This window comes from Gorilla gorilla, chromosome 17 (assembly GCF_029281585.2).
Source record: "Gorilla gorilla gorilla isolate KB3781 chromosome 17, NHGRI_mGorGor1-v2.1_pri, whole genome shotgun sequence".
Lineage (NCBI taxonomy): Eukaryota > Metazoa > Chordata > Mammalia > Primates > Hominidae > Gorilla > Gorilla gorilla.
The window spans coordinates 103,452,223-103,478,959 of NC_073241.2; the positions used below are offsets into that span (position 1 = coordinate 103,452,223).

The 26,737-nt window shown below is 37.1% G+C and overlaps 1 protein-coding gene across 6 annotated transcripts in view; it reads right to left on the reverse strand.

Annotated features, from left to right (window-relative positions):
* Positions 1-26,737, reverse strand: part of FBXO15 (F-box protein 15) — a 74,468-nt gene that overhangs the window by 24,722 nt on the left and 23,009 nt on the right. For all 6 annotated transcript variants that reach the window (XM_055367981.1, XM_019014206.3, XM_055367982.1 and 3 more), the window contains 2 exons: positions 26,085-26,167; positions 24,977-25,119 (listed from right to left, as the gene is read on the reverse strand). In XM_055367981.1, the coding sequence (XP_055223956.1) occupies positions 24,977-25,119; positions 26,085-26,167 (226 nt within the window). The remainder of the gene's footprint in view (positions 1-24,976; positions 25,120-26,084; positions 26,168-26,737) is intronic.

Sequence of the window (26,737 nt, forward strand, 5' to 3'; positions counted from 1 at the left end):
AAATCCAAACCAAGAAAAAATCCTTGATTTACCTGAAAAAGAATCCAGAAGGTCAGTTAATAAGCTAATCAAGGAGGCACCAGAGAAAGGTAAAGTCCAATTTAAGGAAACCAAAAAAAGATACAAGAAATGAGGGGGGAAATCTTCAGTGAAATTGACAGCATAAATAAAAAACAATTAAAACTTCAGGAAATAATGAGTGCACTTAGAGAAATGCAAAATGCTCAGGAAAGTCTCAGCAATAGAACTGAACATGGCAGAAGAAAGAACTTCAGAGCTCAGAGACAAGGTTTTTGAATTAACCCAATCTAACAAAGACACAGAAAAAAGAATAAGAAAAAATGAACAAAGCCTCCAAGAAGTTTGAAGATATGTTAAATGACCAAACCTAAGAATAATTGGCATTCCTGGGAAAGAAGAGAAATCTAAAAGTTTGGAAAACATATTTGGGGGAATAATCAGGGAAACTTCACTGGCCTTGCTAGAGACCTAGACATCCAAATATAAGAAGCGCAAAGAACACCTGGGAGATTCATCGCAAAAAGATCACCATCTAGGCATACTGTCATCAGGTTATCTAAAGTTAAGACAAAGTAGGCAAGGCGCGGTGGCTCACATCTGTAATCCCAGCACTTTGGGAGGCCGAGGCGGGCAGATCACTTGAGGCCAGGAGTTCAAGACTAGCTTGGCCAACATAGCAGAACTCCATCTATACTAAAAATACAAAAATTAGCTGGGCGTGGTGGCACATGCCTTTAGTCCCAGCTATTCAGGAGGCTGAGGCAGGAGAATCACTTGAACCCAGGAGGTGAAGGTTGCACTGAGCCAAGATTACCCCACTGCACTCCAGTGTGGGCAAAGAGCGAGACTCCATCTCAAAGAAAAAAAACAAAAGTTAAGACAAAGGAAAGAATCTTAAGAGCTGTGAGGCAAAAGCACCAGGTAACCTATAAAAATCTATCAGATTAACAACAGATTTCTCAGCAGAAACTCTACAAACTGGAAGGGATTGGGGCCCTATGTTAAGCCTCCTTAAACAAAACAACTATCAGCCAAAAATTTTGTATCCAGTGAAACTAAGCTTCATAAATGAAAGAAAGATACAGTCTTCTTCAGATAAACTAACGCTGAGAGAATTTGCCACTATCAAGCCAGCACTACAAGAATGGCCAAAAGGAGGGCTAAATCTTGAAACAAATCCTGGAAACACATAAAACAAAACCTCTAAAAGCATAAATCTCACAGGACCTATAAAACAAAAATACAATTAAAAAAAGGTATACAGGCAACAAATAGCACAATGAATGGAATAGTACCTTACATCTCAATACTAACATTGAATGTGGCCTAAATGCTCCATTTAAAAGATACAGAATGGCAGAATAGATAATTCACCAACCTACTAGTTGCTGCTTTCAAGAAACTCACCTAACACATAAGGACTCACATAAACTTAAGGTAAAGGGGTGGGAAAATACATTCCATGCAAATGGACACCAACAGCAAGCAAGAGTAGCTATTCTTATATCATTAAAACAAACCTTACAGCAACAGCAGTTTAAAAAGACAAAGGGGGACATTATGTAATGATAAAAGGCTTTGTCCAACAGGAAAATATCACAGTCCTAAAAATATATGCACCTAACACTGGAGCTCCCAAATTTATAAAACAATTACTACTAGACCTAAGAAATGAGATACACAGCAACACAATAACAGTGGGAAACTTCAATACTCCACTGACAGCTCTAGACAGGTCATCAAGACATAAAGTCAACAAAGAAACAATGGATTTAAACTATACCCTGGAACAAATGGACATAACAGATACTTACAGAACATTCTACCCAGCAACCACAGAATATACATTCTATTCATCAGTGCATGCAACTTTCTCCAAGATAGGCCATATGATAAGCCACAAAACAAGTCTCAATGAATTTAAGAAAACTGAAATTATATCAGGTACTCTCTCAGACTACAGTGGAATAAAAACGGAAATCAACTCCAAAAGAAACCTTCAAAGCCACACAAATACATGGAAATTAAATAACCCGCTCCTGAGTGAGCACTGGGTCAACAATAAGATCAAGATGGAAATTTAAAAATTATTTGAACTGAATGACAAAATGAGACAACCTATCAAACCTCTAGGATACAGCAAAAGTGGTGCTAAGAGGAAAGTTCATAGCCCTAAATCCCTACATCAAAAAGTCTGGAAAAGCACAAATAGACAATCTAAGGTCATACCTCAAGGAACTAGAGAAAAAAGAACAAACCAAACCCAAACTCGGCAGAATAAAGGAAATAACCAAGATCAGAGCAGAACTAAATGAAATTGAAACAAAAAAAATACAAAAGATAAATGAAACAAAATGGTGATTCTTTGAAAAAATAAATAAAATTGATAGACCATTAGCAAGATTAATCAAGAAGACAGAAAATCCAAATAAGAACAATTAGAAATGAAATGGGAGATATTACAACTGATACCACAGAAATAGAAAAGATCATTCAAGGCTACTATGAACACCTTTATGCACATAAACTAGAAAACCTAGGTGAGATGGATAAATTCCCGGAAAGATACAACCCTCCTAGCTTAAATCAGAAAGAATTAGATACTCTGAACAGACCAGTAACAAGCAGTGAGATTGAAATGGTAATTTAAAAATTACCACCAACAAAAAAGTCCAGGGCCAGATGGATTCACAGCTGAATTCTACCAGACACTCAAAGAATTGGTACCAATCCTATTGACACTATTCCACAAGATAGAGAAAGGAAGAATCCTCCCCAGATCATTCTATGAAGCCAGTATCACCCTCATACTAAAACCAGGATAGGACATAACCAAAAAAGAAAACTAAAGGCCAATATCCCTGATGAACACAGATGCAAAAATCCTTAACAAAATACTAACTAACTGAATCCAACAACATATCAAAAAGATAATCCACCATGATCAAGTGGGTTTCATACCAGGGATGCAAGGATGGTTTTACATAATGCAAGCCAATAAATGTGATACACCACATAAACAGAATTACAAACAAAAATCACATGATCATCTCAGTAGATGCTGTAAAAGCATTTGACAAAATGCAGCATGGCTTTATGATTAGAGCTCTCAGCAAAATTGGCATACAAAGCATATACCTCAATGTAATAAAAGCCTACAAGGAAAACTACAGAACACTGCTGAAAGAAATCACAGATGACACAAACAAATGAAAACACATCCCATGCTCATGAATGGGTAGAATCGATATTGTGAAAATGACCATATTGCCAAAAGCGATCTATAAATTCAATACAATTCCCATCAAAATACCACCATAATTCTTCACAAAACTAGAAAAAACAATCCTAAAATTCATATGGAAACAAAAAAGAGCCTGCATAGCCAAAGCAAGACTAAGCAAAAAGAACAAATCTGGCGGCAACACATTAACCTGATTTCAAACTATACTATAAGGCCACAGTCACCAAAACAGCATGGTACTGGTATAAAAATAGGCACACAGACCAGTGGAACAGGATAGAGAATCCAGAAACAAACCCAGAAACAAACCCAAATACTTACAGTCAACTGATCTTGAACAAAGCAAACAAAAACATACAGTGGGGAAAGGATACCCTATTCAACAAATGTGCTGGGATAATTGGCAAGTCACATGTAGGAGAATGAAATGGGATCCTCATCTCCTGCCTTATACAAAAATCAACTCAAGATGAATCAAAGACTTAAACCTAAGGCGTGAAACTATAAAAACTCTAGAAAATAACACTGGAAAAACCCTTCTAGACATTGGCTTAGTCAAGGATTTCATGACCAAGAACCCAAAAGGAAATGCAATAAAAATAAAGATAAATAGCTGGGACTTAATTAAACTAAAGAGCTTTTTCACGGCAAAAGAACAGTTAGTAAACAGACAACCTACAGAGTGGGGGAAAATCTTCACCATCTATACATCTGACAAAGGACTAACACCCAGAATCTACAAAAATTCAAACAAATCAGCAAGAAAAAAACAATCCCATCAAAAAGTGGGCTAAGGATATGAATAGATAATTCTCAAAAGAAGATATACAAATGGCCAACAAACACAAAAAAAATGCTCAGCATCACTAATGATCAGGGTAGTGCAAATCAAAACCACAATGCGATAATACCTTACTCCTGCAAGAAAGGCCATAACCAAAAAATCAAAACATAACAGATGCTGGCATGGATGTGGCACAAAGGGAAAACTCCTGTACTGCTGAAGGGAATGTAAACTAGTACAACCACTATGGAAAATAGTGTGGAGACTCCTTAAAGAACTAAAAGTAGAACTACCATTTGATCCAGCATCAATCAACAAATGGATAAAGAAACTGTGGTGTATATGTATACAATGGAATACTACTCAGCATAAAAAGGGATGAATCAACGGCATTTGCAGCAACCTGGATGGGACTGGAGACTATTATTCTAAGTGAAGTAACTCAGGAATGGAAAACCAAACATCATATGTTTTCACTCATAAGTGGGAACTAAGCTATGAGGATGCAAAGGCGTAATGACACAATGGACTTTGGGGACTCAAGGGGAAAGGGTGGGAAGTGGGTGAGGGATAAAAGACCACAAATTGGGTTCATTGTATACTGCTGAGGAGATGGGTGCACCAAAATTTCACAAATCACCACTAAATAACTTACTCATGTAACCAGATACCACCTGTTCTCCCAAAAACCTGTGGAAATAAAATTTTTTTAAAAAAGAAAAGCAATTCAGAAATGTATCAGAGAAATTTAGCAAACAGATTGAAATAATTATAAAAAGTCAAACAGAAATCTTGGAACTAATGAATACTTTTGCCGAACTGAAAAATTCATAGGAGGCTCTCAAAAACAGAATGGATCAAGCAAAGAAAAGTATCAGTGAGGTAGAAGGCAGGCCTTTTGAAAATACCTAGTCAGAGGAAAAAAGAAAAAAGAATGAAAAGGAATGAAGACTGCCTACAAGATATAGAAAATTACCTCAAAAGGCCAAGTCTAATAACTATTGGTGTTCGATTGAAAGTTGAGCAAGAACAAGTAGTAGAAATCTTACTCAAATAAATAATAACAGAAAACTTTCCAAAACTTGAGAAAGATATATCCAGGTACAAGAATACTAGACAACACCAAACAGATTTGACTCAAATAAGACTACTCCAGGACATATAATAATCAAATACTCAAAGGTCAAGCACAAAGAGAGGATCCTAAAAGCAGCAAGAGAAAAGAAGCAAATAACATAAAAGAGCACAAATTCATCTGGCAATAGATTTCTCAACAGAAACCATACAGGCCAGGAGGGAATGAAATGACATTTTCAAAGTGCTGAAAGAAAAAGAAAACTGCCATCCAAGAATATTGTATCTGGAAAATCTATCTTTCAAATATGAAGGACAGATAAAGTATCTCCCACACAAACAAAAGCTGAGGTAATTCACCAACACCAGACCTATCTTATAAGAAATGCTAAAAGGAGTTATTCAGTCTGGAAGAAATAAATACTAATATGTGAAAAGAAAACATTGGAAGATAGAAAACTTACTGGTAAAATTAAGCACAAAACTCAGAATATTCTGACACTGTAACTGTGGTGTGCAATCCATTCATAACTCTACTATGAAGCCCAAAAGACAAATCTATCAGCAATAACAGCTACAGCAACATGTTAGGAGATAGGTAATATAAAAATATGTAAACTGAGACAACTAAAGGTCAAAACATAAGGTGAGGAGTGGTAATTAAAGTATGTAATTTTTTTCTCGTTTCTTTATTTGCGTCTATTCTTTTCTTTGTGTTCTAAGTTTTCATCTCTTTAAAATAACTTGTTATATCTATAAGATGTTTTTATAAGCCTCATGGTACAAGAATGAAAAAACCTATTAATAGATTAACTAAAAATAAAAAGCAACAAATTAAAATATTCTACCAGATAATATAACAACAAAAAAAGACAGGAAGAAAAGGACAGAACGGTTACAAAACAACCAGAAAACAAACAACAAAGTGGCAGTAGTAAGTGTTTCCTTATCAGTAACAACACTGAATGTAAATTGACTCAAATCTCCAATTAAAAGGCAGAGTGGCTGAATGGATAAAGAAATAGAATCTAACTATATGCTGCCTACAAGAGACCCACTTCACCTATGAAGACACACGTTTACTGAAATGAAAGGGTTAAAAAAAGATATTCCATACAACTGCAAACCAAAAAAGAAAAAGTGTAGCTGTGCTTCTACCAAATAAACTACAAATCAGGATAAAATAGATGGTAATAATGGAGAAAGAAGGTCACTAAATAATGATAAAGGGGTCAATTTGGCAAAAGGATACAACAATTATAAATATCTGTGCATCCAACAGCAGAGCTCCCAATTATATAAATCAAATATTAATAGATCTAAGGGAAGGGACAGGATACAATACAATAAAAGTAGAGTGCTTTAACATGTCTGCACCATCCCATGTCTACTGCAGCACTATTCACAATAACCAAAATATGGAATTAATCTAAGTGTAAATCAATGGCTGAATGAATAAAGAAAATGTGAAATATATACAAAATTAAATATTATTCAGCCACTAAAAAGAATGAAATCCTGTCATCTGCAGCAACATGGATGAAACTGGAGGTAATTATATTAAGTAAAATAATCTAAGAACAGGAAAACAAATATTGCACGTTCTCACTTATATGTGGGAGCTTAAAATGTGTATCTCATGAAGACAGAGAGTAGACTAGTCATTACTGGAGGCAAGGAAGGACAGAGATGAGGAGAAGTTAATGGGTACAAATACATAGTTTGACAGAAGAGATAAAATCTAGTGTTAGACCAGTAGAGTGACTACAGTTTATGATTGCCTATTATATATTTCAAAATAGTTAGAATTAAATAATTCAAATGTTTCTAACATAAAAACCCTTAAAATGATGAACATCACAAGTATATTATTTGATCTGCAAAAGTTATATAAATGTATTATCACATGTATCCTGAAAATATGTACATCTATTAGGCATCAATTTAAAAAAATTATTTCCCAAAGTTTTTTTTTTTTGAGATGGAGTCTTGCCCTGTCACCCAGGCTGGAGTGCAGTTGCATGATCTTGGCTCACTGCAACCTCTGCCTCCCAGGTTCAAACGATTCTCCTGCCTCAGCCTCCTGAGTAGCTGGGATTACAGGTGTGTGCCACCATACCCAGCTTATTTTTTTTTTTTTTTTGTATTTTTAGGAGAGGTAGGGTTTCAGCATGTTGGTCAGGCTGGTCTCAAACTGACCTCGTGACCTGCCCACCTCAGCCTCCCAAAGTGCTGGGATTACAGGCATGAGACACTGTGCCTGGCCCCCAAAATATTTTTTAAATGCAATATGTGTGAAGCATAATAAAACAAAGAACAATAAAGCAAGGTATGTCTGTAGTTGGAGGGATAGATGAAAACTCCAAATAAAAATATATCCATTCCAAATTAATACAGATTTAATATGAATCTGCTCAAAATACAAAGAAGATATTTTAAAATCTGGCCAGGTGAATATTAAAAACATCTAAAAGCATAAATGGATAAAAATAATCAAGAAATCTTTGATAAAGTTCATTAGTAAGAAATTTTATATTGGGAACATATTTTCATGACAAAATGAACAAGAAAAGCTTGAAGTATCTTCTTGCCCGGTAGAGATAAAAGAAGGTGCACTTATTCTTAACAGACAAGAATAATCCTAAGAGGTAAGGGTACAGGAATCTGTAGGCTATGTGTAATTTTTATGTTAATCAAAAGGAAGCGTAGGTTGAAAAAGGAGAAATACTCAATCTAAAGAAAATATAACTGAGTATTTGCCTTTTATTCAAGAGTAGAACTTACCATATTTACAAAAATTTGAAAGATGCAACATTAATTACTGACATGCAATTAAAAACCTCTGAGATTCAAAACAATATATACAAAATTAGAAGGCAAAAGATAAAATGGGAAAAGATTTTCAACAAATGTAATGCATATAAATCTTATAAACATTTAAAACAATGGAACCAATTGAACATGAATAATGAATATTCAATTAGAAAAGAAACATGATAATGAACAACAATAACAGCACCAAGCACATGTGAAGCATTCTTTAGTACCTCATAAGGTAGGTACTAATGTTTTCCTTATTTTGCAAGCAAGGACACTGTGGTAATTGATTAAGGTTAAACACATAGTTAAGAGGTGGTACTGAAGTCAGATCCTAAGAAGATTCCCCTTAAACAGCCTGCAATATGGTTGCTATAAAAACCATAAACCTCTGTGATAGTTTTTAAAATAGTCAACCTAACATTCAGGCATATGGAAATTTAAAACAATCAGATGTCCTTTTCACCTCTCAAATCAATAGATATTTTTCAAAATAATGGTCATGATAACAGTGCTATAATCATGAAAAGTGGATACTAAATGTCCAATATTAGGAGGATGGGTCAATAAATCATAAAAAACCCAAACAATGGAATATTATACAAATTTTCAAGAACTATTTAGTGGCATTTGAAAAACACAATGTAATTTAAAAGGAAAAAGAATGTAATATTGTTCACATAATGTTGTCTAAGGATATAAAGAGAGCTATATATGTGAAAATGAACCAAAATATAAACAATAGTTTTCCTGAATGATTATTTGCTTCTTTATAAATTCTACATATTCTGAATTTTCAAATCGCATAATCAAAAAGATAACTATTTTTTGTTTTATTTCACTTTTAATTGACAATAATTAAATATATTTATGGGGTACACAGTGATATTCTGTAAAAAAAAAAAAAAAGAAATTCTGTCATTTGTAATAATATGGATGAATCTAGAAGACATTATATTCAGTGAAATAACCAAAGAACAGAGAAACAAATACCGCATGATCCCACTTACATGTGGAATTTCAAAAGCTGAAGTTAAAGAAGACATTAGTTTTTTTTTAAAGTATTTTAACAGCAAGTCAGATAAAAAGTAAAATGTGACTGGTTTCCAGACCATTTTTAAAAACGTTGGAAGTCACCACTCCATCCTAACAAGTAAAAATCAAGTCTTGTTAGATCTATAAGAAAAGTGAAGTCACAGGGCAAACCACTGTCCCAAAATTGGAGAGACAGACAGGAGAATACAGAGAGTCGTAGCTCTATTGAGCCAAAACCTCCATAGCAACCAGTATAAAAAAAAGGGAAACCTGAGCTGTAAATGATAAGCTGCTAGAGACTCAGTGTGGGCAAGTCGGAGAGTTAAAAACTTCAGGGGGACCCAGTCAAGGGGTGTGGGCACACTTATGTGAGTTTTACCTCTAGGAGCTTCAGCTGGTTCTCACAGTGAGTATCAGAAAAATATTCCTCTATTCCCCTGGAAAAGGGAGGGGAAAGGAAACACCAAAATATACCAGAGCATTCTGTGCTACTTAACAAGGCTTTTCCTCAAGAGAAACTAACTAGAGAATAACCTACTAGGGGAATTATCAGAGCCTAACCTACCTGAAGGAAGAGAAACACTAAACTGCAGCCCCCTCTCTCTAGCCATTCTGGAGGCTGTAAAGCGGGGGACTGAGAAGCGCCTGTGAAGTTCACAATCTGGGGTCACAGGCTCACTCAAAGACTGAGATCTAACCAAAGGACTAGAGAATGCTTACCAGACACACACACCTTACCACCACATTACTATTTTTTGTGGTTCCTTTTACCCAGGACATCACGTCCAGCTATCAAGAAAAAAATTACAAGGCATACTAAAAAGCAAAACACACAGTATGAAGAGACAGAGCAAGCGTCAGAACCAGACTCAGCTGTGACAGGGATGTTGGAATTATCAGACTGGGAATTTAAAACAACTATGATTAACAGACTAAGGACTGTAAGAGATAAAAAAATTTTTTTAAAAAAAGACAGCATGCAAGAATAGGTAAGCAATGTAAACAGAAAAGTGGAAACTCTAAGAGAAAACCAAAATAAATGCCAGAGATTAAAAACCCGGTAACAGAGATGAAGAATACCTTTGTTGGGCTTATTAGTAGGCTAGAGCTGAGTAAATAATTTCTGAACTTAAGGATATTTTAATATAAACCTCTAAAATTGAAAAGCAAAGAGAAAAAAAAAAGACGGAAAAAAAAAACCAGAACAGAATATCCAATAACTACAAGAAAACCACAAAAGGTGTAATTTACATGCAACGGAAATACCACAATGAGAAGAAAGAGAAGGAAATGGAAGAAATACTTGAAACATTAATGACTGAAGACGTCCCCAAGTTAAAAGTCAGACATCAAACCATAGATACAGGAAGCTCAGAGAACACCAAACAGGATAAATGCTCCCCAAAACTACACCTAAGTGTATAATCTTCAAACTACAGAAAATCAAAAATGTTAAGATCCTGAAAGAAACCAGAGGAAAAGAACACATTACCTATACAGGACCAAAGATAAGAATTACATCTGACTTTTCCTCAGAAACCAGGCAAGTAAGAAGAGAATAGAGTAAAACATTTGAAGTATTAAGTGTTGAGAGAAAAAATCCACCAATGAAGAATTCTCTACCCTGCAAAATTATCTATCAAAAGTGCAAGGGAAATAAAGGCTTTCTTAGAAAAACAAATATTGAAGGAATTTCTTGCCACTAGACCTGCCTTGTAAAAGAAGTTATTCAAAGAAAAGGAAAATGATCATCTGACAAAGGGCCAATATCCAGAATCTACAAAGAACTTAAACAAATTTACAAGAAAAAAATAACCCCATCGAAAAGTGGGTGAAGGATATGAACAGACACTTCTCAAAAGAAGACATTTATACAGCCAATAGACATATGAAAAAATGCTCATCACTGGTCATCAGATAAATGCAAATCAAAACCATAATGAGACACCATCTCATGCCAGTTAGAATGGCAATCATTAAAAAGTCAGGAAACAACAGATGCTTGAGAAGATATGGAGAAACAGCAATGCTTTTACACTGTTGGTGGGAGTGTAAATTAGTGCAACCACTGTGGAAGACAGTGTGGCAATTCCTCAAGGATCTAGAACTAGAAATACCACTTGACCCAGCAATCCCATTACTGGGTATATACCCAAAGGATTATAAATCATGCTACTATAAAGATACATGCACACATATGTTTATTGTGGCACTATTCACAATAGCAAAGACTTGGAACCAACCCAAATGTTCATCAATCATAGACTGGATTAAGAAAATGTGGCACATATACACCATGGAATACTATGCAGCCATAAAAAAGGATGAGTTCATGTCCTTTGCAGGGACATGGATGAAGCTGGAAACTATCATTCTCAACAAACTATCACAAGGACAGAAAACCAAACACTGCATGTTCTCACTCATAGGTGGGAGTTGAACAATGAGAACACATGGACACAGGGCAGGGAACATCACACACCGGGGTCTGTCAGGGGATGGGGGGCTGCGGGAGGGATAGCATTAGGAGAAATACCTAATGTAGATGACGAGTTGATGAGTGCAGCAAACCAACATGGCACATGTATACCTATGTAACAAACCTGCATGTTGTGCACCTGTACCCTAGAACTTAAAGTATAATAATTTAAAAAAAAGGAAAATGATAAAGGTCAGAAACTTAGATCTACATAAAGAAATAAAGAGCACTGAAGGAATAAGTAAAAAAATAAAAGCTTTCACTTCCTTATTCATAATTGACCTAACAGATAACAGTTTGCCCAAAACAGTAATAGTAATAATATATTCTAATACATATACATATGTGTGCATATATATATATATATATATATATGTTTATGTATAAGTGAAATGAGAAACAGCAGTAATACAAAGATTGGGAGGGAGGAATTTGGATTATTTTGTTATTATAAGGTATAAGCACTAACCGTGAAGTGGCAGAATGTTATTTGAAAGTGAAACCGGATTTGTGGTAAATATGGTAAATTGTAAGGCAACCACTATACAAGTTTAAAAAGAAGTATAAGTGATATGCTAAGAAAGAAGACAAAATGGAGTCATATAAAATGCTCAATTAAAACTACAAAATGCGGAAAAAGCATAGAATACATAAACAGGAATAAAGAACAAAAGTAACAAATAGAAAACAATAAAAAATATGGTATATATCTCTCCAACTATATCGATAATAACTTTAAACACCAGTGGTCTAAATATACCAATTAAGAGACAGAGATTCTCAGAGTTGGTAGAAAAAAAAAACAAGACCTAACTATATATTGCCTATGAGAAACTCACTTTAAATGTAAAGATACATACAAATTAAGTGGAAGGAAAAAAATATACCATGCTAACACCAATCAAAAGAAAACATAAGTAGCTATCTGTCAGACAGAGCATACTTCAGAGCAAGGAAACTTACCAGGGATAAAGAGGGGCCATCACATACTGATAAAGAGATCAACTTTCCAAAATGCCATAACAATTCTTAATGTGTATGTGATTAACAACAGAACATCAAAATATCTGCGGCAAAAACTAACAGAACAGCAAGGAGAAATAAACTAATCCACTATTATAGTTGGAGACATCAACACCTCTCTATCAGAAATTGACAGATCCAGTAGGCAGAAAATCAGTAAGGACATAAGTGAACTCAACAATGTCATAAATCAACAGGGTATAATGAATATTTATAGACTATATCATACAACAAGAGCAGAATGCACATTCTTCTCAAGCTCACATGGAACATTTACAAAGATAGACCACATTATGGGCCATAAAACCATAAAACACACCTTGGCCAAGTGCGGTGTCTCACACCTATAATCCCAGCACTTGGGAGGCCGAGGCAGGCAGATCACCTGAGGCTCTGTCTCAAAAAAAAAAAAGAAAAAAAAACATAAAACACACCTTAACAAATTTACAAGACTGGAAATCATACAATGTCTGCAAACTGATACAATTAAACTAGATATCAATAACAGAAAGTTAGCTGGAAAATTCCAAAGTACTTGGAGACTGAATAACAGATTTCTAAATAACCCATGGGTCAAAAAAGAAATCCCAAGAAAAAATTAAAAATGTTTTGAAGTAAATGAGAATGAAAACACAACTTCACAAATTTTGTGGGAGGCAGTAAAAGCAGTGCTTAAATGGATATTTATGGCATTAAATTCATATATTAGAAAAGAAGAAAGATCTGAAATCAACAATCTAAGCTTTCATACCTTAAGAAACTAGAAAAATGTGAGCAAATTAAATCCAAACTAAGAAGAAAAAAAGAAATAATAAAAATTAAAGCAATAATCAGTAAAATTAAAAACAGAAGATCAATGCAGAAAAATCCATGAAACCAAAAGCTGGTTTTTTTGGAAATAACAATAAAAGCAATAAGCATCTAGCAAGGTAAACTAAGAAAACACGAGAGAATACAAATTGTTAATATCAGAAATGAAAAATGGGAATATCAGTGTAGCTCCCATGGATATTAAAAAGATAATAGGAGAATACTATGAACAAAGCAATGCCCACACATTTGATAATCTAGCTGAAATGGACCAATTCCTTGAAAGACACCATCTGCCAAAATTCACATAAGAAGAAATAGATAATCTAAACAGGCCTATAGCTATTAAAGAAATTGAATCAATAATTAATAACCTTGTAAAACAGAAAACACCAGGCCCAAATGGGTTCACTGGTAAACTCTACCAAATATTTAAGGAAGAAATAATATCAATTCTCTAAAATCTCTTTCAAAAGATAGAAGCAAAGGGAATACTTGCTAATTCACTCTATGAGGCCAGCTTTGCTCTAATTTCGAAACCAAAAACACTGCAAGAAAAGAAAACTACAGACAAGTATCTCTCATGAATAAAGATGCAACAATCCTCAACAAAATATTGGCAAGTCAAATTCAACAATGTAGAAAAATAATTATATATTATGATCAAGTAGAATTTCTCCAAGGTCATCACAGCTGGTTCAACATTGAAAATCAATTAATGTAATCCATCACACAACAGGCTTAAGAAGAAAAATCACATGAGCATAACAATACACACAGAAACAGCATTCAACAAAATCCAGGAAAAAAAACAGGAATACAGGGGAACTTTCTCAACTTAATAAAGAATAGCTACATCAACCCTGTAGTTAACATTGCGCTTTAGGTGAGAAACTCGAAACTTTCTCATTAAGATCAGCAACAGAGCAAGGATGACCCCTCTCATCAGTGCTTTTCCACATCATCCTGGAAGTCCTAGCTAATGCAATAAGACAAGAAAAGGAAATAGAAGGTATCCTGATTGTGAAGGAAGAAATAAAACTCTTTGTTCAGAGATGACATGACCATCTCGGTAGAAAATCCAAAAGAATCTAAAAGAATGGCCAAAATCCAGGACACTGACAACACCAAATGCTGGTAAGACTGTGGAGCAACAGTAACTTTCATTTATGGCTGTTAGCGATGCAAAATGCTACAGTCACTTTGGAAGACAGTTTGGCCAGTTCTTACAAAATTAAACGTACTCGTACCACATGATCCAGCAACCACACTCCTTGGTATTTACTGAAAGGAGTTAAAAACTTGTGTCCATAAAAACCTGCAAATGGATGCTTATAGCAGCTTTATGCATAATTGCTAAAACTTGGAAGCAACCAAGATGTCTTTCAGTAGATGAATAAACTGTGGTACATCCAGACAATGTGATATTATTCAGCACTAAAAGGAAATTAACTATCAAGCCATGAAAAGACATGGAGAAAACATAAATGCTTATTACTAACCGAAAGACGCTGGTCTGAAAAGGTTAATACTGTATGATTCCAACCATATGATATTCTAAAAAAGGAAAAAGTATGGAGACAGCAAAAAGGCTAGTGGTTGCCAGGAATTAGGGAGGAGGGAAGGATGAATAGGTGAAGCTCAGAGGATTTTTAGGGTAGTGAAACTGCTCTGTATACTACTGTAATAGTGAATACAGACCATTAATATTTGTCAAAACTCATTAAATATATAACACCAAGAGTAAACCCTGCCATAAACTATGGTAGGACCTTGGGTGATTATGATATGTCAACATTGTCCACTCTAGTGCAGGATATTAATAATGGGAGAGGTTATGGTTTTGTGGGGCAGAAGCTATATGGGAAATCTCTGTATCTTCCTCCCAGTTTTGCTGTGAACCTAAAACTGCCCTAAAAAGTACAGTCTATTTTTGGAAAAACTCAAATGATAGAAGCAGCATACTTTGTTATTTAAGATTTACCTCCCTTAGATTCTTTAGTATTCCTCTTCCTCTCAATACTGATAAAAATACTACAACATACTGCACCATGCAAAACATTTTTCCTTCAGCTTCGGAAAATTGGTAATCATTAGCCTGATACAAAGATCAAATAAATATACATTTCTTCATACTTTGCATTGCTGATCAGGCCCTTTGGCAAGCTCTATTTACACTTCAAAGACACAACTGGACTATTTCCTGTCTTCTCTTTCACAGGGTGGCACCATCACCTCATCAAAGTGCTCATGGACAGCTATGCTGAAAATAGTTCACACAGCAGGCCTCATACTGTCAATTCTTAGGAAGATCTGCTTGCCAGCCTGGCCCTTGGATGTAGTCTAGGCATTTGGATTTCAGGAGTGTTCTCACCCACCATTCCCTAACCAGTAAGGGTGGTCCCTGTACCTAAACAATTTGTACAGTGTGGTTAATGCTGAACATCCTCTTTGCTTCTGAGAGTGTGGAATTCCGCTAGTGCCAGGCAGAGACTGTCCATGTGACAAGCCCACAGTAAAAACCCGGGGTGCTGAGTCTCTAATGAGCTCTCATTAGAGCTGTCTAATGATAGACAACATTTCACACGTCTGGTCACAACTCATTCTTGGAGGAATTAAGAGCACTTTGTGTTGACTCCATGGGGAAGGACTCTTAGCTTGCACTGGTTTCCTGCAGACTTCACCCCATGCCCTTTTTAACTTGGCTGACTTTGTTCTGTATCCTTTCACTGTCATAAATCTTAACCAATAATGCAACTATATCCTGAGTCCTGGGAGTCCTCCTAGTGAATCACTGAAATTAGGGAGCCAATGTCATCTATTTACATTTCCAAAAGAATAGAAAACAAAAGCTATACAGAAAAACCCACAGGCACTGTTACAAGTTCACCTTAAGTTTTCATTTACAAATCACTCTTTCAGTATTTCCTTCACTATTTACCCACATTCCCTCTTTCCTCTCATAAATCCAATTCAGATAGCAAAATACTTCTTCATCTAAACTTCTTTTTAGCTTAATTTTAGTGGCAATACACAAAGAAGCAGGTAACAATATGTGCAAGTCTAGGGATCATATATTTTTCTTTGAAAAGAAATTAGATCCTTTTTAAAATTTTCCACATAGCCATGACTTGACAAAGTGGCAGAACACATAAAAATACAAAGAAAGGACACTTCCCAGTTCCTTGGAGGAGGAGTATGACAAAGTTCCAAGGAGAAGCAGTCAAATAAACCCATAAGGAAAAAAAGAAAGGACACGGATCCTTTTTATTCACTATCAGGTAGTGCTGAGAGGTCAAAAAGCCTTTCCCTAGACACAGCTTCTTACTGAGGCAGAATAATGTCTAGAAGCATGAGCAATATTTTATGGAATTAGAGGACCTACGGTCCTCCTAACCACGCCAAAATAGAACATCCTTAGATCTGAAAGGACAACAGAGGAAGAAAAGTAGAGCAAGACTTAGTGTCCACTGGCCAGGGAGCTGAGCCCGCTGGAGACATGTCAGAACTCAAAGCTAAGAGACACGAGCTGGTGCCTCAAAATGGATGACTGCAGCACTGGCTGAGCTGGGAGATGTTGCTGGTCAGCCAATGAGGTGACGCTTATTTCTGAGCATTTACCACTGAGTCAGTTTGGAAATATTCCTCCCACTCTGTGACTTGAGAACCTAATCCCAGGCACCAAGAGTTAAATGGGTTCTTCTGGTTTGTTTTTAGTAACAGACACTGAAAAAAAATCAAAGGACCTTGTATCGAAGTTCATGGGACAGAGTTAAGAAAATAGAACTAAGGGATATTTTGTTCAGAGAAAATATCGTGACCAAGAGGTGGACGACATCAAATTGCCAAAACTCACTCTGAATACTTCATTGGGATTGTTCTGCCTGAAAACAAACACGAATCCTTTGATTATTTGCATTCCCTACATATTCAATTCTAGAGATCCTTTTAGCCAGTATAAGGCAAATTATTCTACACAACGCATTCTATACTTTCTAAAGAAATACATATGTATCTTTTAAAGGATGAAGATATACACTGATATATAGATATATCATAATGCATAATGTATAATCAAAATAGCTACTCATTGCTTTTTCTATGAGTCTAAGATTTATTAAAATATGAATAAAGGGTTTATGTATACAAAAATAATTTGACAGAAAAATCTGGAACTGCAAAAGATGTGAAAGATGTTTTGCTCCACTCTCCTGGGTATCTATTTCTTTAATGATACTGTACTTTCTTGGTCACTGTAGTTTCAGAGTGGTTAACATCTGCTAAGCCAGCCCCCTCTCAATTCATTTTCAAAACTTAAGACCTGGATGGTGATCACACAGGTGTTTTCTTTACAATTATCTGTCTTATGCATTTCTCTGTGTGTCATTTCACAATACAAAGATGTTTACCAAAAAAAAGGAAAAGCAAGGGAACAATTAACACAACAGACAGAATGGTGGTTCCCTCTGGCAGGAAAAGAAGCAGATGAGAGCAGGCTGGGGACATGCAGGCTGCTTCAAAGTTTGTGGTACTGGTCTATTTCTATACTGTGGTGGCTACATGATTTTTTATTGTATTGTTTTTCTGTAGCCTGTATACATAGAAAAGATTATACTTTCTCATTAAAAATTTGAAACAAAATTTCTCAGCCATTTCATATGCATATGTGCATTTCCAAACTGATTTTTTAGACTCTACTTTGCAAGTTTGATAATAAATTTCTATTGGGGTTTTTAATAGGATTGCAAGGACTTGGTGGACTTAATTGGAGCATCCATAAAATCCCTTATTCAAAAATAGAATCCTGGAAATGTCCACACAGAATGACCAAATTCTGGCTCTATTAATAAATTATGTCATAGTTGAAGTTTTATCCTTTCCACTCAACCCTACTACTCCGGCCTGGACCCTCCCTAACCTGTCTGGACACTGCAACTGGTCACTTCATCCCCACCCCAGCTCCTCCTGGTGTGCCCTTCCTCAGAACATTCCAGAAATCCCTCATGCCACCCCTCCCCACTCATGCTTGTGCCTGGATTCCCAAGCCTCTCTCTGTCCCTAACCCTATCAGGCAGGGATCACATGGAGGCAGGGCTTCCCTCTGTGTGGCCCATCTCCTGCATTCAATAACGGTTTGTTAATAGATGAACCCCAAACGACCCAGCCTCATCCCTTTACTTCCTGCAGCTCCCTACAGCCTGCCTGGTTAGTGTCAAGCCAGGCTTCACAGGTCTCTCGGAGGATGAAGAGAGCAGAGAGCCACCTACATTCCACAGACGTGATGACAGAACATTTTATCCTTGATAGGGAGAAAGTCTTCTTTAAAAAATGGGGGCAAAGTGATTTATACCCAAACGCAATGACATAGCTGAAATTTACTAAATATACCACATGGTACCACAAGAGAGTTTCTCAAAAACTACAGAGGACATTCTATTTGTATAATACTTTTAAAAATGTTACAAAGACACTCTGATGGCAACAGCACCCTCTGCTGACTCCTAGTAGTGCAACCATGGGAAGTAGAAATATATTTGAGTCCACCTTGGAAATCCTACTTTGTCATCTTTTTACTGGGGGGAAAATCATAAAAGGCGAATTATTCCTAACTCAGTTTCCCATTCTCCTTCATTTAACTTAACCTCTTATGCATTATAACAATCATACAACCATCAAGGGGTTTATTAACGTTAACACAAAATCGGCTTAAATGTTACTCCAGCAAGTCAACAGCCTACCCTGACCGCACTTACAGTGCCAAAATTTTGGAAATACACTGACAGTCACACACACACACAAGAAGATACACTCTAAAAAAAAGCACATCATTTAAAAGGCAAAAATATACAGGAAGTATATTACAGGAAGCAGGACATACCCAGCTCTGGAGTCGCGCAGACCTGAGTGCAGACTGTGCCACCTACTAGCTTTACAGAACAGAGACCTGACTCTCTACCACCTTCTGATTCCTCACCAATAACATGGGGAGGTAAAAGTACCCACAGCTCAGGCTTGCTGTGAAAAGGAAGTGAAATACTTAACACGAAACATTTAGCAGAAACCTATAATGAGTGCTCAAAATTTTTCCCTATTATTATCATATTCATCATTATTAAGGGCGTATTTTAAGTATGAGGAATGCAAATATAAAAATTAATCAACGTTATGCTGTATTTGTTTGCAATAGTGAATGGCGAGCCCTCTTCTCTGAAGTTCTAGATAGTCCCCTGAGACAGACCTAGCACCTAACAAGCCCTAACTCCTCAAGAATAGAGTGATGGGATAATTCTACACGTGTATGGATCCCAACATACATAATTCTACATATATATTTCTTTTTTTTTTTTGAGACAGGGTCTTGCTCTGTTGCCCAGGCTGGAGTGTAGGGTCACAATCATGTCTCACTGAACCCTGGAACTCTCGATCCTCCCACCCTCAGCCTCTCAAGTAGCTGAGACTACAGGTGCATGTAATCATGCCCAGCTAATTTTTGTATTTTTTTGTAGAGACCAGGTTTCACCATGATGCCCAGGCTGGTCTGGAACTTCTGGGCTGAAGTGATCTGCCTGCCTCAGCCTTTCAAATTGCTAGGTACAAATATGAGCTACCATACCACATCACATAAAGGTAGGCCAGGGTGTGGTGGCTCAGGCTTGTAATCCCGGCACTTTGAGATTCATAATGTTAATAATGTTAATATTCTCCTTGACGATTTTATGATCTGTGTATATACACATATATACACATATATATATGTGTATATACACACACACGTTGTATAAACATCAAGGGGTCTATTAACATTATACACAGAGAGAGAGAGAGAGAGAGAGAAAGAGAAAGAAAAATGATTTTTTAATGGCAAATAATGTTATAAATGAATAAATTCTGTATAAAGACTGTACAGGAGTTCTCTGTACAATGTAAAATTATTTCAAAATAAACATTTTTAAAACTGAAAGTAATATAATTAGTGTCTTGGAAGCAATTTTTATAGAACAGTTGGTATTCTGCAAAAACTATGTCTTATAAGCCATCTCAGATGAGAAATGGCACAAGTTCCTGATGTTTGCCTTGTAATGAGAGGATGACATAGACACTAAGTACCTAAACACAAATTTCATTTTTATTTGTGCAGCCAAGTAACCTACCCTAGGTACAAAAGTAGAAAGTACTCTGCCAGACGTTGAATTTGTGAGGCTTTTTATTTCCAGAGAGAAGTACACAGTCATGTACTTTAGAAGGGGAACTCTGATGCCCTTCCTCTGGGTTGTAAGAGAAAAGGAATCAAGGCAGTGGGGGAAGACCAGCAGTGGCAGCTCTGGAACAGCACAGTGGCCTAGGAAATAGGCCCCACCAGCCTCCTGGGGCCTCCCCAGACCCTGGGAGGCGGGATGAGGGCAGGGCTTCCCACTCCTGGTGGAGAGGCTCAGGCCCTCGCTGTCGCCTTGCTTTGGTCCCACAAGAAGGGACAGCCTGCAGCTCTGCTCTGCAGCATCCTGAAGCTGCATCTTTTCCTCTAGAGGCAACAGAGAACTGCAAGAGCTTTGACCAAAAAGATCCTGACCAATGCGGCTGAGAATCCTTTAGCTAAAGAAACAGAAAGAGCTTTAAGATAACAGGCCCAGAAGAGTCTAAGAGCCCCTCAACTGCATGGCCTTTGGGAGCCACCCATTCTCTTTGTGATACTTATGTGCAAGCCTACTATGTGCCATGACAGTCCTGAACAAAATAAACCAAAATACTGCCCCGTGGAAGTTACGTCTCTTAAACATATAAACTACCTAAATAAGTAAACTCAGTGTGATAGATAGTGCTATGAAGAAAAATTGAGGCAGGCAGGTGAGAAATGGGGAGAGTGAGGGCTTCTAGGTGTAGCAAAGTGGGTAAAGCCTCACTGAGAAGCTGTCAGTGAATCAGGCTCAGAGAGACATGACCCCCAAGACCCACGCTAAGATCTGGGGCAGTAACGCTGCAGGCAGGAGGGGCACACCAAGAATGTGAGGCCACAGAAAGCCTGATACAGTCAAGGAACAGAGAGGAACTCACTAAAGCTGCAGCGGAGCTAGAGTGGGGAGGACAGAAAAGGATAAGGCCAGAGAGGGGATGGCAGCAGTGTGGGCTGAGGTGGGGGAGGCAGAGTGGGGACACACAGGGCTCTGTAATGGTTCACAAGGTTTAAAGGGGAAGGAGAGCTCTGAGGAGCAGCTGTGGCTGGGACCGGCCAGCCATCTCACCTCATCTCTGTGGAAATCGCATCTTGTTCCCCCATTTCCCAGGCCAGCTGCTCACAGTGGTGGCACCAGGTCAGGCTAGATGCCGAATTCAACACTCCATGAGGGTTGCAGCCATGGACAGCAGAGACTCAGTTCTCTGCTAATACTGGCATAGAAGGCACAGCGTTTGTACCCTTGGTGTGCACTAGGGCACACTGGGGGCACCCTCAACAATGTACACAGTGTGTACTTAGTCAAAGGGATATCATAGTCTCCAGTGTTCATGAATATAACAGAGCTTCAAAATACACATGCCAAAAACTGATAAAACAGCAAAAAAGTACACAAATTCACTGTCAGAGTTGGAGATCTCAACACCTCTCTCTAACTGATAAAACAAGTAGGCAAAAAATATTAACTCTCTCAACCGATATTACCTAATTAATATTTTCGAACACTCTACTCAACAACAGCAGAACACATTCTTCTCAAGTACACATAGAACATATACCAAAATAGATCATATTCTGGAATATACAACAAATTTCAGTCACTTTTTAAAAATTCAAGTAATACAAAGCATATTTCCTGACCACAATTGAGTTAAATTAGAACTCAGTAACAGAAAGATCTCCAGAAAATCCTCAGATATTTGGAAACTATATTACACACTTCTATCTAACCCATATATCAAAGAAGAAATAAAAGGGAAATTAGAAAGTATTTTAAAGTGAATAAAAATGAAATAAAACATATCAGATTTTGTGGGATGCCACTAAAGCAATACTTAGGTGGAAGTTCATAGCACCAAATGTCTCAATATGATAAAATGAAAGTTCTCAAATCAATAATTTCCACTTCTCCCTTTAGAAACTAGAAAAACAGCAAACTACAACATAAGCAGAAAAAAAGTAGAAAGAATAGAAATCAACATGCAAATCAATGAAATACAAAACAAAATAATACAGAAAAAAAGGCAATAAAACCAAAAGTTAGGTCTCTGAGAAGATGAATAAAATTGATAAACTTCCAGCCACACTGATCAGGAAAAAAAAGAAATACACGAATTACCAATATCAGGAATCATGTCATGTCACTAGATTCTATAGACATGAAAAAGATAATAAGGGACTATTACGAAGAACTTTATGCCAATAAAGTCAGCAACTTAGATAAAATGGACAAATTCCTTAAAAGACAAAAAATACCACAGCTGACTCAAGAAGAAATGGATAACCTAAATGGCTCCATCTCTTTGAAAGAAAAGGAAACTGTAGTTAAAAGTCTTCTCATAAAGAAAGGTCCAGGCTTGGATGAATTCTACCAAACAAGGAAGAAATACTACCAATTCTATGCAAAATCCTCCAAAAAATCCAAGAGGAAAGAATACTTCCCAATTCATTCTATGAGACCAAAACCTCACAAAGAAATCACAAAACAGCTGGAAGATAAAACGAAAGAGATGTAACAAGAATTAAATACTTCATAAATATCTTAACAAGAAATGTGCAAAACTAGCACGAAGAAAATTCTGAAACACTCCTAAAAGACATAAAAGTATTTTTAAAAGCAAACTGAAAGACATTCCACATTCTTGGATGGAACAATTCAACAACAAAGATGTTACTATACCTCAGGTTAATACGTGGAATTGAATAATTCTGATAAAAATGCCAACAAACACGAGAAAACCTAGCAATCTTCCTGACCCAAAAAGCAAGGAAGACTCAAAGACAAAGAGGATATCTACAGGACACAGAAGCAGCCCGAAGCAGATCCCACCGACCAAGTAACTTCAAAAAGAAATGTCTATAACTGACTATAAATTATTAAATAAATAAATATCCAAGAGTCCAAAGTGACATTAAACAAGGGTGGGGGTGAGGAGGAAAAAAGAAGAGCTCACATTTCTTCCACCACAGGAGATGACTAGTGCATCAGCGAAACCGTGCTCCAGAGTTAAAGAAGCTAATGACTAACAGAAATGCTTGAGTTTGCAAGATGGCAGATAAGAAAAGAGGCAACTTACTAAAATAATAAAACGCCCTCCACTTGTAAGATAAAACTGGCTGAAATCAGTCGGAACCAATATGGCCAACTGGAGTTTTCACAGATGGAGCTTTCTGACATCACAGCCTGAACTCCCACCACATGTTTCATATTAACTCCTCCTGAATTTGCAAGTGACCTATGAGGGCATGAAGAGGTAACTGCGCCATGCCTGAGGACTTTCCAGACCTCCCTTTCCTTCCACCAATCACCTACTAATCCCAGAATCCACTCCCTACACTTTTTCTAATAAAATTACTGCATTAAAGCCAGCATGAGGAGACAGATTTGAGCTGGACTCCTGTCTCCTTATTAGTGGGCCAGCCATAAAAAGCTTTTCTTTTCTCAAAAACCTGGTGTCACAGTATTGGGTTCCAGCACATTGGGCAGCAAGCCCCTTTTGCTCTGTAACATCAATTTCTTCATCTGAAAATTGGCAGTTAAAAGGAAAGAATTAAGCATTTGCTCTGCCTTTATAGAAGTTCACCCAGGTGATAAGAGAAAGTTCTTTACAAAATCTCAGTTGACAAATATAGAAATAGTGACATAATTAGAAAATCAACATTTTTAAACAAAATGTTTGATTTAGGCAAATATCATTAATGGGTGTCAAGTCCACTAGATGAAAGACTTTGGAGGACCAGGATATTTGGAAAAGAATACTTTTAATAATGAAGATATCTAGTGGTCACCATCTTAACCAGATGATAAAACCTGGCATTACTAATAATGGGACAACCTGACATTATATACCTCTCAATATAATGCAAAATGAAGTACGTAACTTCCCTTTTAAAATATTTTTACCAGAAATGTTAAACTTGAATCTAAGCAAGTCCTTACATGAAACTCCAAGTTTACAGGCTACAGTAGAATGAAACCAAAAGGAAATAATCAGATAAGTGAAAATGGGACATTCTCCACTCCCTCGTTTTTCCTGCTTGGCGTAAGCTCCCTCCTTTCCTCTGTCTGCCCCAGCCTCTGTCCTGGCTTTGGTAGGTGTGGCAAACAGTGATGCAGTACATAGAGGAGAAAGGCTGGTTTCTCTTTACTCTCATCCTGGAGCGGCACGGGCCCTGCTGGCAAATTTACCACATTCCTTTAAGAAAGAAGGGAAGAAGTCTGGGGAAAGCAGAGAGCATGGAAAAATAATAAGGAAGCATCAGTAGAGAAGATGAGTAGGGGCTACCCCCAGAAGGTGGCATTGAGAGTGATGGTGGTGAAGGAGACAGAGCCAGTGCTGAAGAGACTCAGTCCAGTGAGGACTTTCACAAGCCCTGGGATGACACATGGGTCTGGGAGGATACTGGTGCCAAAAGATTATAAAGTGACCAGTGAGGGCAATTCTTAACTCAGACATCAAAACTGGTTCCCTCACCTCAACCTTTAATTTCATAATGAAATAAAAACTCAATCAATTTCACCTCTCTTGGTGAAGAGATTGCGAAATGTACCACATAGGTAGAAAACCCCACCGCTGTGCAGATCAACATGGAGTTGGTAGCCGTGCAGTCCATACTCGGGGCTATCATCCAAAAAGGGGCTATGTGGAGGCAGTTCATAGGGGCTGAAAAGCAAAACAAAAGAAACATACAAATTTGTCAACGCCAGGGATAAAATTCTTGGTTTGAAAATACTTTTTAAAAAATTACCATCCATATCAAAGCACTACCTCCTACAAATGAAACTCCATAGGATTCCCTATAATCTTCAATACTGTGAACTTAAAAGACTGCTCAATGTTCCTTTTACCAACTTCTATAAAAACAGGCAATGATGTGAGTTCTGTAGGCAGCCACAGCCCAGCACGGGTGCACATGTTTCTGCAGCTGATCCCAGGATGGCCACTCTGCCCTCCGTGTTGTTCTCAGTGTCCAGGGGACAAAAGTGCTCAGCAGGAAAAGGCACTGAATACCGATCTGCAGGACAAACACCCAGGCAGACCCAAAGCCAAGACAAAGTTTTATTCAACAAGAAAAACATGACTACGTAAGGTGACAAACTCAAAAATACTCAGGAGCTTCTCGGGTAACAAAAAAAAAAAAAAAATGAGTAAGGGAGTCTAACTCCACAGGAAAAGGGTGAGAGCTGTAGTGAAATGGGAAGCCTGTGCCCCACCTAAAGACACTCGAATTCATTAAAAGACACACACTGTCCAGACCGGACAGAATCATCCGCAGGCCAGGTTCAGCCCAAGGGCCATGAGTCTACATGCCTTACAAGATGTGAAAATTCACATAAGAGCAAGAACTTGAAGGACAGTAGTGGCATCTTGAAGTAATCAAGCTATCCTACCCATATAAATAACAACCTACTAGGTACAAATTCCTTAACCCAGAATAAATAAAGCAAATATGTACTTGTGAATAATCCAATTATTTTAGTGACAGCTAATTGTGCCTGTTGGTTTGTGTTTACTGATTAAAAACAGAATATCTCTGCAGCTATTCTCAGGATATTAAGATGGCATCAACTTCTAATACTTTGTATTTACTGTACAAAAATTCAACACACCCACATATAAATACATACATAGTAGCCGAGCCTAATGTGCTCCTCTCCACAAGGTGATGAAAATGAAGATTTGCCATAACAAAAGCCAGTTCTTCCTCCTTCTGAAAAGTTAATTGAGAAGAATACATATTTCAACCAAAATGCTTAAATTTTTCACAAGATCGTTGTGAAGATCACAGCACATTCATCTTGCAGATAGAGGCACTTTCTTACAAACATAAGATCACCACAGTGCTAATGCATTATTACTGCTAATATGTTACTACTATCTAATAAGACTTATATTTCATATTGACAGCAGGACCACAAATCACCCAAATATGCAGAGCACACAGGACCAAAAGAACTCACAGCCTAGAGCTTGTGAAATATCAAAAGATATATATGATAGTTGTGAAACTATGCAGTTAGTTCCAGGCTGTTTCAAATTCCTTTCAAAGACTTTCACAGATACCAGATTAATTCTACAAATACTGAACTTTACTGACACAATGTTCCTCTTGCAAGTAACTGCTTGATTTGGCCAACGCGGTGGGAATGATTAGATTCAACTTCTTCACTTGTCCATGAGGTTGAATAGCAGAAAATGCGACTATTTGGGGACTGACCTCCATTTCTCCCCAGATTCACAGCTGACACTGATGGGCATAGGTGACCCCAAATGGTAAATC